This window comes from Mixophyes fleayi, chromosome 1, assembly GCF_038048845.1.
Source record: "Mixophyes fleayi isolate aMixFle1 chromosome 1, aMixFle1.hap1, whole genome shotgun sequence".
Classification (NCBI taxonomy): domain Eukaryota; kingdom Metazoa; phylum Chordata; class Amphibia; order Anura; family Limnodynastidae; genus Mixophyes; species Mixophyes fleayi.
This window is the reverse complement of record NC_134402.1, coordinates 97137850-97153195: the sequence shown is the minus strand read 5'-3', so window position 1 is coordinate 97153195 and position 15346 is coordinate 97137850. Positions and strand designations below refer to the sequence as shown.

Genomic DNA, 15346 nt, shown 5'->3' with positions numbered 1-15346 from the left:
TTTACAATACACCTTAATACCATTTAGTAAATTTCATATTCCTAAGAGAAAAAAAAAAGTGTATTTATACAGTGTATTGACATTTGCTGTGTATTGTTATACATTACAATAGAAGCTAGGCAATGAAGATATTCTTATGCTACTATTTATGTGTCTAATTATTCTGCAACTGAAAACTAGGATATCTAAAAACAGAAAATCAACTCCTACCTGTGCACAGTATTCTGGGAAGAAAGAAAATGCTCACTGATCACCCAGCACCAGACAGGGGCTATCTCCTTACTCCACCACTGGGTGAAGCTAGCAGAGCAGGTGACACTATTGAGCTGTAACAGACTTACCTTTAGACGTTCCAGCATGGTCTCTGTTTGTGTCGTGTCTGGTGCTTCTGGATAGTGGGTCACATGACTGTGCACTCTATTTAAACCTGCACTGACACTTGCTCTGTGTCAGTGCAACGTTACTTGCCGTGCTTCTGTCCCCTCTCTTGCTGCTCCCTGTGTTGGTGCTTCTGCTTGCTCTCTGTGAGTATTCTCTGCTAGACCATCTGTGTACTGTTCTCTCCCTGTCTGACTACGTTCTGCTGGATCTCCCGTGTACCGAGCTAGGCCTGTGTCACTACGCATTGCTGGATCTTCCATGTACCGTTCTCTGCTTGTCTGACTACGTTCTGTTGCATCCCCTGTGTACTGAACTAGGCCTGTCTCACTAAGTGCTGCTGGACCTTCTGTGTATCAAACCCTGCCTGTCTGACTATGTGCGGCCAGATCTTCCATGTACCGAACACAGCCTGTCTAACCATTCTGTGCCTAATCACACGTGTACCAGATCCAAGTCTGTCTGACCATCCTGTGCCGAGCATCTGTGTTTCGGAATCCAGTGACATTTGCAGTCTGCTATATCTTCTGGTAATTCCATCCACTCCTTGTGTATAGTGTCACATCCTGAGGCAGTCCGGGAGGCCATGACCTGCCAGTTCTTGACAGCAAAGTCCATCCTGCCTTGCGGCGGTTCTTGGTGAATACTGGGGAACTCGTTAGACTCCGCTCCCCTGGTCTGCTAGCATCAAATGCGATTGGCAGGGCACTTTTACCTACCAGACCGTAACATGAGCACAGACAATATAACCACTACACTAAATAAAATAGTAAAGAACTCAGGGATGAAGGTAGGCTGTATATGAACCCTGATCTCCACCATCTTTGCTCCTACTGGATATGGGATCCACTCATCTGAAAGAGGGTATTCCTACCTTTCAGAAATTAGTGTGTCTTAGTAGGTATATAGTATGTGATCATTGTAATTACAGACAATATACCCACTACATAACAGAAAATAAGAAAGAGCCAATGTACATGTAAATGTGCATACAAAAAAAAGTTAAATGTCCTATTATTTTTTTCTGAAGACCTGATTCAGCGAAGTATTGTATGTAATGTACACACTTTCCAAACACTTTTATTCATACTTGCCAACTCTCCCGGAAAGTCCGGGAGACTCCCGAAATTCGGGTCAGTCTCCTGGGCTCCCGCAAGAGCTGGCATTTCTCCCGCATCCCGGAATTCCCTTGTTAAAATGGCATGATTCACCGAGAATTCTCTGTGAATCTCGCCATTTTGGCCCTGACCCCACCCCCCAAAAACATCATTTCCGTCGCGGGGCGGGGCCAAAATTACGCGTTTGGCCGCACCACGCCCCCTCCCGCCCCCGTCACGCCCCTCTCCCGGAAACAAGTTTCCGAGAGTAGGTAGGTATGCTTTTGTTTGGTTGATGCAGATTTTTACCACCTTCTGCAAACTACTGTACGTTACAATCTTGGGTTATAAAAACAATGGGATTTTTTTAGAAAATAGCCAAGACTCCTGAAAATAAACAAATAAGACAGATAAATAACATTGATGTTGGAATGTGACCAGTCCAAAAAGTAACAAAATAGGTTCAGCACAGATGTGAAAAAAAACCATCAGCAGCTAAAGGATTAATGTATTTGTTTTACTCAACCATATTCATACACTTAATTAATTCATTAATCAATCCTTGCATACATTCATTGATTTATTTTTAGAATTTTCTAAACTAAAGTTTTATACTATGGAGAAAAAAATATTAAATGCATGTTTATTCTTAGGGGAACTTACAATTATTTAACAAAGGTCATTTTACACAACACAACTGTAGGCAGAAAAAAAGTTTTGTAATATTGCAAAAAAATTATGCTGACAAAAGAATTAATGAATACAATATATAAACATGGTTTTTCTAATGTGTGGCTTGAGAACAGCACTGGTTTGCATTCTTAATTAACTTAATGTGAATGTTTGGTGCTCATTGCTTGTGTTGCTGGCCCTGTATGGCTCTAAGTAAGATTGATTATATTAATTTCTGTGTTTCCTTAATGCAGTTCAAACCACCCCAGGACCTCTTTAATGATTCAATGCATTTTCTCCACTATCTAATACAAATCAACCTAATATTTAAGGAATATGATATATATTTATCTTTGAATGTTTGTGCAAGGGCTGTTTAATATGATCCTACTATTTATTTAGAATTTGAAGTGCAATTTACAAATCTGAAAAATTGCAGCACTCACAGAGCTAATGCCGTTTTGTGAAATCATGCAATTAACTTTGTATAAATGCACCCATTGAAGTAGGTTCGTGTATGACTTAGTATGATGGGATTAAATAAAATTTAACAAATAAAATAGTAGGTAGACAGGATTTTGAATGACATTTTTACTTTTGCATCACAGCCCATAATCCTGCAAGTTGCGAAGAGTGTTTCTGTGGCGGAACTTTTTTAGTGGCTGTGAGTTTGTCTATACCATGGACAGAAAAATAGGCAATTAAGTATGCTCTGTATTTTCATACTCTGTAGTTTGTACATTACCCTAACTGCTTATCATTTTGGTATCTAATTGCAATGTAGTGTTAATCTCTCAATAAATGAGTTCAGAGGTGTCTACATGTCTTATGCATTTGACTAGGATCTGATAAAATCAAATTGTGGATTGGTAGCTATGGTTGTATGCACGTTTGAGCATATTGAGCAAATTTAGTATATAACCATTATGGTCATTGGATGAGCTGGAGATGAATTGGGTGGTGTTAAAACAACATGCAGCCTAACAGAGTATTTGAATGATAACAGCAGCACAGAATATTTCCTGCTTGTCCATATCGGTAGTGGGAAATCTCAGCGAGCATGTAAATGTTAATAACACAGAGTGTTTGTGTAAGGCTCCTGTTAAACTGGAAAGGCATAGTCCCAATTTCAACTGGATAGTCTTGATTTCAGGGCTCTATACCGCTGTCCCGCCTGTTGGGGGAAGGGAGGTATGTAATGGTCAGCTTAGTGCTTTAGTGCTTTACAGTGCTAGGCGCCCCCCCTCCCCCCCCCCTCCATCACGATGTGGCCAAATTGTGGCACTTTACATTGCAAATTAAAATAATTATTCATGTTATCTTGTCAATATTTGAATGAATATGACATTGAGAGTCTGAACCTTTTTTCTGCTCATTCTTGTAAATGAATTTAACTATGGTAAAATGTTTTTAGGATCTGCAGTAATCCTTTGAAAGAACGGCAGTCTAGTGGTATCACTATTGTCATACATCATTAGGTATGCACCTGGATATATATATTTTTTTAGGACCAGTTTTTGCTTACAATGTTTATTGTTTTAGAATTCTGTCTCTTTATGATCCTGTAGATTAACAGAATTAAATGACATATGTTTCTTTATTACTTTCCTACTATTTGGTACCATAAACTAACCATAAAATAGATTGGATTTAGACAATCTTCATGCTATAGTGTCACTTGGATGACCTCAGGAACATAATTGTAAATATGATATGCTACATTAAAACTTATATTAATTAACTATATTAGCTTCATTTTGTTGTTTACATTGCAGTATGTTTAATGTTAGTATTGAACATGTATTTTGGGAATATCTTTTAATAATCAGTGTAGAGAATAAACACATAAACAATTGATAATATAGTAAAGTCTCATTATTCCACATTTAATTGATTTCAAGAAAAAATATAATGGAAAACAGACATAACATTACAGTGTATGTAATCTTGTTCATTATTTGGTGTTCATATGGTGTAATTTGCAAATTATTAGGATATTAGATACAGTGGTGCTGAGCAGCAATATAAAGGTTTAATGCCAGAGATAATATAACTTTATGTATCAGGGGTGTGAGATACATTATTCCTTTCTAATGCAAAATCATTTCTGAAGATAGTTGCAGAAGTGCTGACATCTTAAAACTGCATAAAAGTTCACTCACCACCCTGAACGTGTAAATTTGCCACTTTCTAATGATTATTGAGGGGTTGAATGAGCAAGAGTTGGAAATTGGAAATCGCAATCTCCATGATCGCTGCTTCTGATTGGTCATCCTGCTCACACGCCCTCTTCTCATCATCACACAGGCCTGTTTTTTGTCTGGGGAGATGAACCACAGAGATCTGGGAAAAACAGCTGTATGGAGCTGTTCCCAGGGTTCTGGTGAATTGTATCTTGGGTGGGGGTGATTGCAGCTTTAAAGAACATTCATATAGATATAATACCTAAGTCAAGACTTTATAATGACATCTTTATGTAAAATATATTTGATTAATTGATGTCACTCTCTAGTGTGCACCTCTATCCTTTGTGAATTATGGGAACAGATAATCACTATTGGAAGACATGACAGGGAGGGACAGAGAAAACCTAATTCTGGTGTTCTTTGCCAGACACACTTATTGATCTGTGTAACATGGATCCATTAGTAAGTGCCCTATATAGTACTAATAAATCCATTTTACATTATATTTATTAGGTATTGCATTGATTTTAACAGAGAGACATCCCTGTGGACCAGGCCAGCCACTCCGCTGAATTACAGTAGTGGGGGTTCAACAAAGGTCTCATTCTTGGTTCCCTTTAGGTTAAAAACACAACAGGTGTTGTGCAGTATCTTTTATAAAACACCATTACACTTAAAATATTCCTATATGCCAGATTGATGCAAATTAACCTTTTACCTATTTAATAAAATAACCCCCAGTTATAATTTCAGGTTAAGAAAATAATATCTTTTGTTTATTGATATGTTTTTACGTTTTTTTTTACTGTTGTAGCCAATCTTTTGGTATATGTTGTATTTTATATATAACCATATCTCTCTACATTTATCAATATAAGTTAGTAGTACTTTATTGTTCTGTTCAGGAAGATCTAATATCATCCAGTGGAACATCTCAGCAGGAAAATTATTATTAAAAATGAAAAAAGTTTGAATAAGACATTTATTAGTATAAAATCCCTTAAGATTGCTTCAAATAAATGGCTAAGTTAAGATCATCACTATAGCGAGTGGAGAGAAGGTTTGTGAACCTTTTTGAATGTATTGTTTTCTTGCATTAATTTGCCTTTAAATGTAATCTAAACTTTATCAAACCACTAGTTTTAGATAAAGAATACATTATCAGAAAAAATACACAAAATAAAACTTTTACATATGGGAAGCTCTAGAATAATACGCTCTTTCAATTTGTGGCCAAAAGAAACCCCCAAAAACAAAAAACAACAACACTTTGGTTATCACCATCAGATTCTGCATTTCATGACACAGACAAGAGATGGAGAAATTACCAGCGATGATCTGCATCTGCATTCTAATGTCAGTGTTCACAAAGCCGCCAAAAATAATATTGCAGCCGCTTCATTTACCAAAGACCACCTGTGTAATGCAAAGGATACCGATAGGTTAGATGAGAAGAAAGTTGATATTTTTAACATGAATAAGAAACATTATAGTAAGTGAAAATCTAGAATCATCCTTCCAATTATGGAGTGTGGTGGTGGGACAAAATTAGTTAGGGGCTATTTTTGCAGCTAAGCAGAGAGCTTAAATATTAATGAAAACATTAATTCTGGATCGTAACAGAATATTCTACAGGGAAATGCCAATGTGTCCTTTGGTGAACTAAAACTGAACAGAAAGTGGGCCATGACTCTTAACACATAAGTACATTGATAATAGAATGCCTGAAGAAGAAATTTCACATTTTGAAATGACCATATGAAACTCTTGACCTCAATTCAAATGATATGTCACATGACCTGAAGTGAGGACAGAACACAGGCAGGACTCAAAATATCAACATATATGAATTAGTCCTATAAAAAAAAAATCTAAATCTAAGGATTTACAATATTATTTTCCCAGCAAAGATTGTTGATGCTAGTTCAATGTTTTTAATAAATACATTTTAAAATACATTTTTGTTTAATCAGTTTATTTTTTACTAGGATTTAGATTATGCTCAGATTGCATTTCAGTTCAAATTAATCCAGGCATACAGATAATTCTAACAGGTTCCCAATTTCTCTGTTATAACTAAGAAAGTATTTTCATTATTTATAGATATGCTGGGTGCCTTTTATATTGTGTGAATGTATTTGTGGCAATTTGGGGTTATCAAGTGAAGGGCAAATATTTACATGTATTTTTGTACATACCTAGTGCTCCTGCTTTTGTGATTATCACACACTGCTGTGTACACTTAGAGGGTTTTATCAATTTGTATGTGTGATGTGATGGTACCACAACCAATTTGAACATTTCCCATATGCTCTAAGTATTAGAACGGGGACAGACTACTTCCACGTCACATGACCCACCCATCTCCGTGTGGCCCCTTTATAGGCTCTAGGGCCGCTGTGTTACAGTAGCCCACCTTCCATATTAAAACCCCTTTACTTCAGTATTGATTTCTACTGCTTTGATTCACACTTGAAAGATCAAGAATTATACTTCTGTTTATATTCAGTGTACACAATTAACGCAAGATAAAATTCATGTAAATATGTGTGAAAACAATTGTATATTCTGCACGCACCACCTCTGGATGCTTCATGAAATTGAGCTTGTTAGGACTCTGCAAAAACTTGTCACTTTACTACTTGGCCACCGTTGTTCTGCACTATACTTATTCAATGCATATTTTAAATGACACGAACTTTATATATTGAAATAGAAATTGGCAATTGTTATTGTGTGCATTTCCTAGAGTAGTCTAGGGTACCCACAAAGGTTCCACTGGCCCTTGGTACTTGGCATTGTGAACACATGCCCCAGTCCACATCACATCAGTTCCAGCTGCTCATATATAACTTTAAAGCAGCTAGGGGTAGACAGCGTGTCTTCCCAAAATCACAGGATCACACTGTCTGTCAAAATGGTAAAGCAGTTTATACAGGTTATGAAACTCGATGGTGATTTCTAAAATCTATTTTATTTTACAGTAAGAGGTATATTATGAACAGATCTTATACCCAGGTGTGTTTAACACTTGCTAGTTTCATTCGAAGACTTTTAAACTGACATTAGCACTCTCCAAATATAAGTGATGACATTACTACTCCTTACATATAGTGTAATGTAAAGGCCTACAGTTTTACAGAAAACTGCAGTAAGCTTTTCCAATGAAGATATGAGTAAATAATGGAATTGCTGGTGTGGGATAACTACAAGGCATATAGGAAAGTACATAGTTAGCTATCGTGGCTTAGCATGGATGTCCAGCAGCAAACCTTAAATCAACTTATCTGGGGTCCCGACTCTAATCATTATAATCGTGTTTCTGGAGAATGTTATCTGAGTTCTAGTGTTCTACAGTGAAAGGGAACAAAACTGTTGGGAATGGTTAGTGGGTAAATTAACCTGGCATGGCCTTGCAATGGCCCTGATAAAGTAACATCTATAGTCTGCAAAGCTAAGGATGCATTAGCTTGTTAGAGTTTAATACAGAAAAATAGAGTATATAATAGACTATTAAAAACTCTGTAAGTTTAAAATATCTAACATTTAAAATATTAGAACACTTAACTCTTGAACCTATAAAAATGTGTTAGTGAAGATTTGTGTTATTATTCAATGAAATGCCAGTTGGGGGAGTAAGACGTGCTATACTTCAACTAGCTATTTTCATTCCTAATTACTAACAAATGGTATGGCATCATTGCACGGCAACCTGTTCTACCATCTGCAGCTGATTATGGGTGGAAGTATAATGGAGATCAGCTGCTGCCAGTAATCTGACCTTCATTTCTATACCTAAAGGCATCAGGGTTTAAAATTATTAAGCTACATGATAGCTCTGCAGCCATAAAGACAGTTACAATTGCTTTGTTTTTATATTGTTTCTTTTATCTCGGTGGCATTGGTGACATCGCATCAGCTCTGTGAATTACAATTGCTCTTTCTACTACAACTTTCAGAGAAAATGTTCCTTAAGGTAAACTGTACCAAGTTCTGTATGCAGAGATACAGGAAAAAACATTGTAATGTGGCTGTTGTTTCAATCAGACAGTCAGATCATTTAATAAATATTATTTAATTAGTCTGTCTTTTTCAGGTAGCATTATAAATGAGTCTAAAAATCAGTCTTCAATGGGACATAAATGCTCTCCAGAACCCCACCACTTCTGGGTCTTCTTTTTTGTATTGGGGCCTTTTGTATATGGACCTATACCAGTGGTTCCCAAACTGTGCGTCTAGGCTCCCTGGGGTGCCTTGGAGATCTCACAGGGGTGCCTTGGCCAGGGCCAGTGGTAGGCAAGGTGGGGGACTACTTATTAATTATTTTGGCTAGGGGTGCCTTGAAAATTTTTTGGAGACCCTAAGGGTGCCTTGAACTGAAAAAGTTTGGAATCCACTGACCTATACCATACTAATGTTGTCCTCACACACTGCCCATACTCTGCTCTCCATGTCAGCAATCAATATAGGGAGCATTTTTCTTTTCAGTTTTTCTTCTTTTACTGTAATGTCATTAATATAATGAAATATGTTCATACCCACACTGTGATTGCATAAGTCCCTAGCCACCAGTCCATAGCATATGATAGGAGAGTGTAAGTAACTTTGAGGAATCACATTGAAAGCATACTGATACCAATCCTATGTGAACAGACACTGGTCTATAGTGATAGAACAATAGGCTTTAGCCAGATCTATCACTGTATGCTATCGTCTATATAAAAAACAAGGGTTTAAACAAGGTACATTCGGGAAAAATTCTTCAAAGGAAGAGAAGTACTAGAACACGAGGACATGCACTGAAACTGGAGGGAAGTAGGTTCAGAAGAAATCTGAGGAAAAAGTACTTTACAGAAAGGGTAGTGGATAAGTGGAATAGCCTCCCATCAGAGGTGGTAGAGGCTAATACAGTAGAGCAATTTAAACATGCTTGTGATAGACATAAGAATATCCTTATAAAGAAAAAGGGATCAAATAGGGTTTGAGGTTACCATAGGTTAATAAAACAATGGGCAGACTAGATGGGGCTCTTCTCTGCTGTCAAATTCTATGTTTCTATGTAATTTACCCCTATGTCTTCATCTGAATTGTCTGTTTCAACTATTGTTTGTTTTACCTGGTCCCAGTTATTACTATGAGTGAAAAGTCTCACTTGTGCCCAGTGGGTTTCCTTCTTTTCTTGTTTATACTCTCGGCATTCACTGCTCTATAGAAGACTCCTCTGCTTTTTGTATTGCATTTCTCATGAATTACAATGTCATTAAAAATTGATCTTTACCTACCAGTAATTCTGCCATAACTTCCTCTTTATTTCGTTATCTCATATCAGAGACAATATTCATTCTGTTGTAGCTGCTGTTTTCTGCTAATATTTAGAAAGATCTCCTAATTTGATCTACTAATGCCAGGCATAACTGATCAGTTAAAAGGATAGGCCATTCTCTGTACCTTTCATTTTACACAGATTGTTTTGAAGATAAGTAAAAAGTAAAAATCAGAAACATGCCAAATGGGACCCACTGTTCCCTAACTTGATATGCATCATGTATATATTTTGTCCAGTCTGTGTTTACAGACAGCCTGTGCTGACTACACCCTACACCCTTACCCTGTCTTACTGAGGGTAAGGGAATTATATAAAGTTAACTGGCAACCACAGAGACATACATGTACACAGAATGTCACTAGTCAAAGAAAATACAGAGAGTATTAGAAATAATAAAATAAAATAAACAAATTTACTTAGCTTCAATTAGGATGATCTTCCAAAAACCAGCAAATTTTAGAACCAACGTCTATCACTTGGGGAAGGCTGCATAGGCCATTATTTGACTCTGTAGGAAACAAGGAAAATTATATTAATTCAGACATAATCTCGGGGGCTTCCTGCCCTGTGTTTAACTATGCACAATATTTCCGGATCATTACCAGTTACATTAATTGCATTGTATTAAATAAAAGGGACTAATTATAATTAGCTATTATTAGCTTTTACACAACAATTTTGGTGCCCATTGTCGTTTGCACACAGTTCAAAAAAGGTATGATGATTTGTGGTTTATGCCTTAAGCAGTCAATTAACATTTAACTCATACTGTTATAGAAACACTAAAATCAGTCTAGTCTAACAACATTCTACTGTGTCAAATCCCATTGTCTTTCTCCCCATTAAATGGTCCCTGTTTTGTAGTTTGTTAGTCTCTACCTATGTTTGTATCCCTTTTTAATCTATTTTTTTGTTACATTTAACCTTTTTCTCAATGTTACGTGAGAAACTGGTTTTTACTTGACTGCACATGTTTTGACACATTTCATTGAGATGTTTTATTGTGGCAAGTTACAGCCTCCTTGTTACACTATAAAACAACTATCTAAGTCAGCTATTTTTCCTTGTGCACTGCTACACTTTACTTATTGATATTATTATCTAATTCCTAGAGACTTATTGGTGCAATAACATAGTATAACCTGCCTTTGTTAACAATGAGCAAGTTCCAACAATAGCATTTTTACATTTTTGACTTTAGAAAACAATTTTATAGATTACATGTGATTAATGTAAATTTAATTTATTGTTGTGACCTATTCAAGCAATAGTCTTTGCCTGGACACCACGAGCATAATAATTGTTTGTTCATGATAGTTGCCTTTCTTATGGTTTTTACTTGTGACTACTAGTGATAGATACCCACCCTGAAAAACCTAATATCCCCTCAAAAACAAAACACACACAATAAAGGTGACAGACCTGGTGGATCTGTTGGTTCTTTTCTGCTATGTTTTAATGCTTTTGTTATAATTCATTGTGTTTTGTGTTTTTGAGCTTTGTGATGTTTAAGATGTATAAAATAAGCTGTGTTTCTTCATCATTACTTTTTGACAGTCTTACATTAAAAAAATGACTGTGAAGAGATGGTGTTGTTTAGGCTCAGAGCAGCTGTGTAAGGCAATGTGCACACAAATGTTAATTAATTCCATTTCTCCTCAGATCCATTTTTGACAGCTGAACAGAAGAAAAACAGAAGATCATTGATCACTATGGAGAGATGTTGGTGCAGTGCACATGGCCGCCTTTCCAAACCTGTGTGTACTGCCTTGGTGTCTCTCCACAGAGACAAATGATCTCTACATAAGCTAATGCATGTCTGTGTGCAAATGTACATACACTGCAAGCCAGTTCTTGAAGTTTTTGCTTTCTCTTCGCACTTTACTATTTGTTGGGAAAAAAGAAAACAAAATATAAGTTCTAACTTCACAAGGAACATACACTGGGATTCAATCCAAGGTCTCTAGGAAGTCTCTTTGTTCACCACTGAACCACTGACATCAGCCCATAACTGTCATGTTCAGTATAATCATAACATAATACAAACTTTGATTACACTAATAAAATTCAAACCTGGCAACAACCATTTTCATTATTGATAATTCAAACTATTCATGAAACAATGGTAAACTGCTATTACTTTCTCTCCTACTCCTGCACTTATATAATCCATGTTTTTTGCTAAGTAAAGAATATTCAAAGCCAGCAGCAAAACAAGTTTCTCATCCCATCACCCCAATTTAACCTGGAGTGGGGCAAATAGAAATGGCACTCAGTATGCTAATAGTCAAGTAGTTCTCTGCACCTCTAGCAATTCCTGCTCCACAACAGAAATTCTAACTGATATACGGTGCTGAAGTAAAGCTGGGACACAGCAGTGACCAAGATTGGAACGCTGGCCAGGCTATTTAGAATGCTAACTGGGTTGATTAGCATGTTAAATGTCCTGGTGAATATACTAATCACCCTTGTCGCTGAGTGAACAGGAAGGGGAAGGTTTTTTTAATTTACAGCAGGCTGTTCTTAACAAAAGAGGACCTATCAAAGTGGTGTCAAGCAAATTGTTTTTGGATACATCCACAGAAAAGTGTAATAATTATAATGAAAGAAATATCACATACATTTTGAAATGAGTAAAATGAACCAAAGAAAAAACATATAATTTAAGTGATTTTGTGGCTTTCTCAATCACTAGTGATGGCTTAATCTTTCATTGCATGTAGCGTTCCTGTTTATGCATTACAAGCTTGTAAATATTCACATCTACCTGTTTCATAACTATTTTATCTTATAGTTATTTATTAACACTCAGAAAAATTTTGATATAAATAAATGCTTTCGGGTTATTTTTATTGTAAGCAGCATTAACTCCTTCTTTGATTGTCCTATTATATGTTTGTCAATATAAGTTACTTTGTCTTTGTCTGCATTTGCAACAGCTTAGCAGTTATTATTATCCTATGCACTATATAGCTGATACATTTATATACAATACAGAACATCTTTGTATCATCTGTTTATCAACCTTCATAATTGACATTGTTCAATAACAGCACCATTGCAATTCATTTAGTGAAGCGCGCAATGTATTTAAATAAAGGCTTGAATCAAATTAGCTGAAATGTCATCATAGCCTATAATGATATTCGGCTACTTTGAATTGGTAATAGTTTTTTTATCACATGGTTTCTTTTGAAGGTAGTAAATCACTTCATAGTAGATGTGAGACATGTATTCATTTGTATGCATTTCCTTTACTTCTGAAAACATTGTAATAATAATGACACAATAATGTAATTTTATTCCATAAAAATACACTTTAAATTTCAACTTTGTTCTTTGATATTGTGAACATGAGCATTAATTTGCTAAATATGTACAGTTATGAGATCTTTTCTCTGGAAACTCCATCCAGAAAGTTCTAAAGACATTTCTGGAAAAATGAAAATGCTATAGGCACAGATGTGATCTTCAAGGGCTAGATTTACTAAGCTGCGGGTTTGAAAAAGTGGGGATGTTGCCTATAGCAACCAATCAGATTCTAGCTTTCATTTATTTAGTACCTTCTACAAAATGATAGCTAGAATCTGATTGGTTGCTATAGGCAACATCCCCACTTTTGCAAACCCGCAGCTTAGTAAATCTAGCCCCAAGTGTCTTCATTGGCAGTTACTGTGAGGAGCGCTGCTTTTAGGCATTGTGCTCTAAATAATGGAGAAAACCCTACTTTATAAGCATTCTGTATATCACATGTCTACATTAGCTTTTGTACATATAGTTTTTCTACTGAATTACTGCTATGCAAGTGTTATAAGTATAATGTAATGAAAATGCGTACTAACATCTTGTTATTTTCCCTTTGCAGTCTGCTCCCAGTTTTCAAGAGGAGTCTTTGCTATTTTTGGATTTTATGATAAGAAGTCTGTAAATACTATCACATCATTTTGCGGAACTCTTCATGTCTCCTTCATAACCCCAAGCTTTCCAACAGATGGTACCCATCCATTTGTTATTCAAATGAGGCCGGACCTCAAAGGAGCACTTCTTAGTTTGATTGAATACTATCAGTGGGATAAATTTGCATATCTTTATGACAGCGATAGAGGTAAGTTTCAATCTGTTTTACTAGTAAAAAAATACTTTTTTTTTACGAATAACTGAAAACACAGAGAATGTAAATCTCAGATTCTAGTTAAGCCACACTTTAGAATTCACAAGTATATAATTAATACCCAAAAAAATGAAAAGTAAATTACAAAAATATGAATATAAACTAGATATCTATTTCTTTGAAATATTGCATTATATAGCACGCATTTTTAGAAAATAAGACATAGTTAAATGTTACATTTGTACAAATTCTGCAATGTGTGTCATTACGGGATTGTAGGGAGTACAGGATCCAACATATATTTTTGGCTGTGGTGTTAAAGTACTTTTTATGGAGTAAACTGGCTTTAGAATTAATTAAATTTAACCATATGAAATAAACCCCTTTTTTTTATTAAATTAGAAATAGTTGCTAAATATCAAGCAGCAATTACATTATAAGTTCAGCATATGACTGTTGTATAATAATGAATTTATATTTAAACACAGTCTTGAAATAGGGAAACACCAGGGTTAATCAATGCTGAAAAAAATCTAGCAATAAAGCGGTAATTGATGAAGCGAAGGGAACATTCACATTCAGAAATAAAATTAAAGCAATTAATCATGAGTAACTACAATAACGTAGCTAAGGCCACAATGAACAGAAAACGTACTATTCTCAAACATGTATTTGTTTAATCACAAATGTCAATCTGTGTATGATCAGTCATAATGTTAAAATGAAATGACAGTTTCTAAAAGGTTATGTCTGATAGAAATATTTCTTTTAGCTTTAATAGCTTTCAAACTACGTAAAATAACTAGTAGATTACCAATTTATATTATGTATTTCCAGTCAAAGAGCATCCCAAAGGCATTGTGTGCATTATTAAAGAATTACAAATAATATACACAAAGGGCTGCTGAAGGGCTTTGTTCTCATTAAAATCTAATTATATTTTCTTATTTTTAGATTTGTAATATGTTTCTTTCTGGTGGGTGGGACTACAGAGTTGTTGTGCTGTCTTTGGGATAAATAAGTCTTAGCGAAAAGGTAGGGGTCATTTTGACTTGTAAGAGTAGTTAATTAACTATAACGGAGATTTACTAGTTTTATTTTTGTCATATTGAATTTAAATGTGTATTTCAATGCCATACTTTTAATAAAAATATAACATTTTTGGTTATATGTACAGAACTGTGTTTATAATGACCTCCACCTCTACGTATTCATTCCTGTCATCTACGTGGTGCTTTAGTCATTGACTAAACCACTTACTAAACACTAAGGGTGACAGTTATAGGATGTAAGTGCACTACTCAAAAATATGAAATGAGGATCTCGCGGTGAATAAGTCTTTTCATTTTATAATTCAGTAAACAGCAATGATGCAAGTGTAGTAATAGTGGTCGAAGAGCCATGTAATATCCCTACTGCAAATCCTAAGACAAAGGTGCTTTTATACAGGTCTCAGATCTCCAAGGGGGGTTCGTTACTTTTTATATTACATGTTTCCCTAATGACCACTGATGAGATGTCATTGAAACTCACTGCTTATATAGTTGTGATTATTAACAGTTTATGCATATGTTAG

The 15346-nt window shown here is 35.5% G+C and overlaps 1 protein-coding gene across 4 annotated transcripts in view; it reads left to right on the top strand.

Moving 5' to 3' along the window:
- The window catches only part of GRIA2 (glutamate ionotropic receptor AMPA type subunit 2), a 143628-nt gene that overhangs the window by 42835 nt on the left and 85447 nt on the right, over window positions 1-15346 (top strand). For all 4 annotated transcript variants that reach the window (XM_075198247.1, XM_075198252.1, XM_075198242.1 and 1 more), the window contains exon 3: window positions 13525-13764. In XM_075198247.1, the coding sequence (XP_075054348.1) occupies window positions 13525-13764 (240 nt within the window). The remainder of the gene's footprint in view (window positions 1-13524; window positions 13765-15346) is intronic.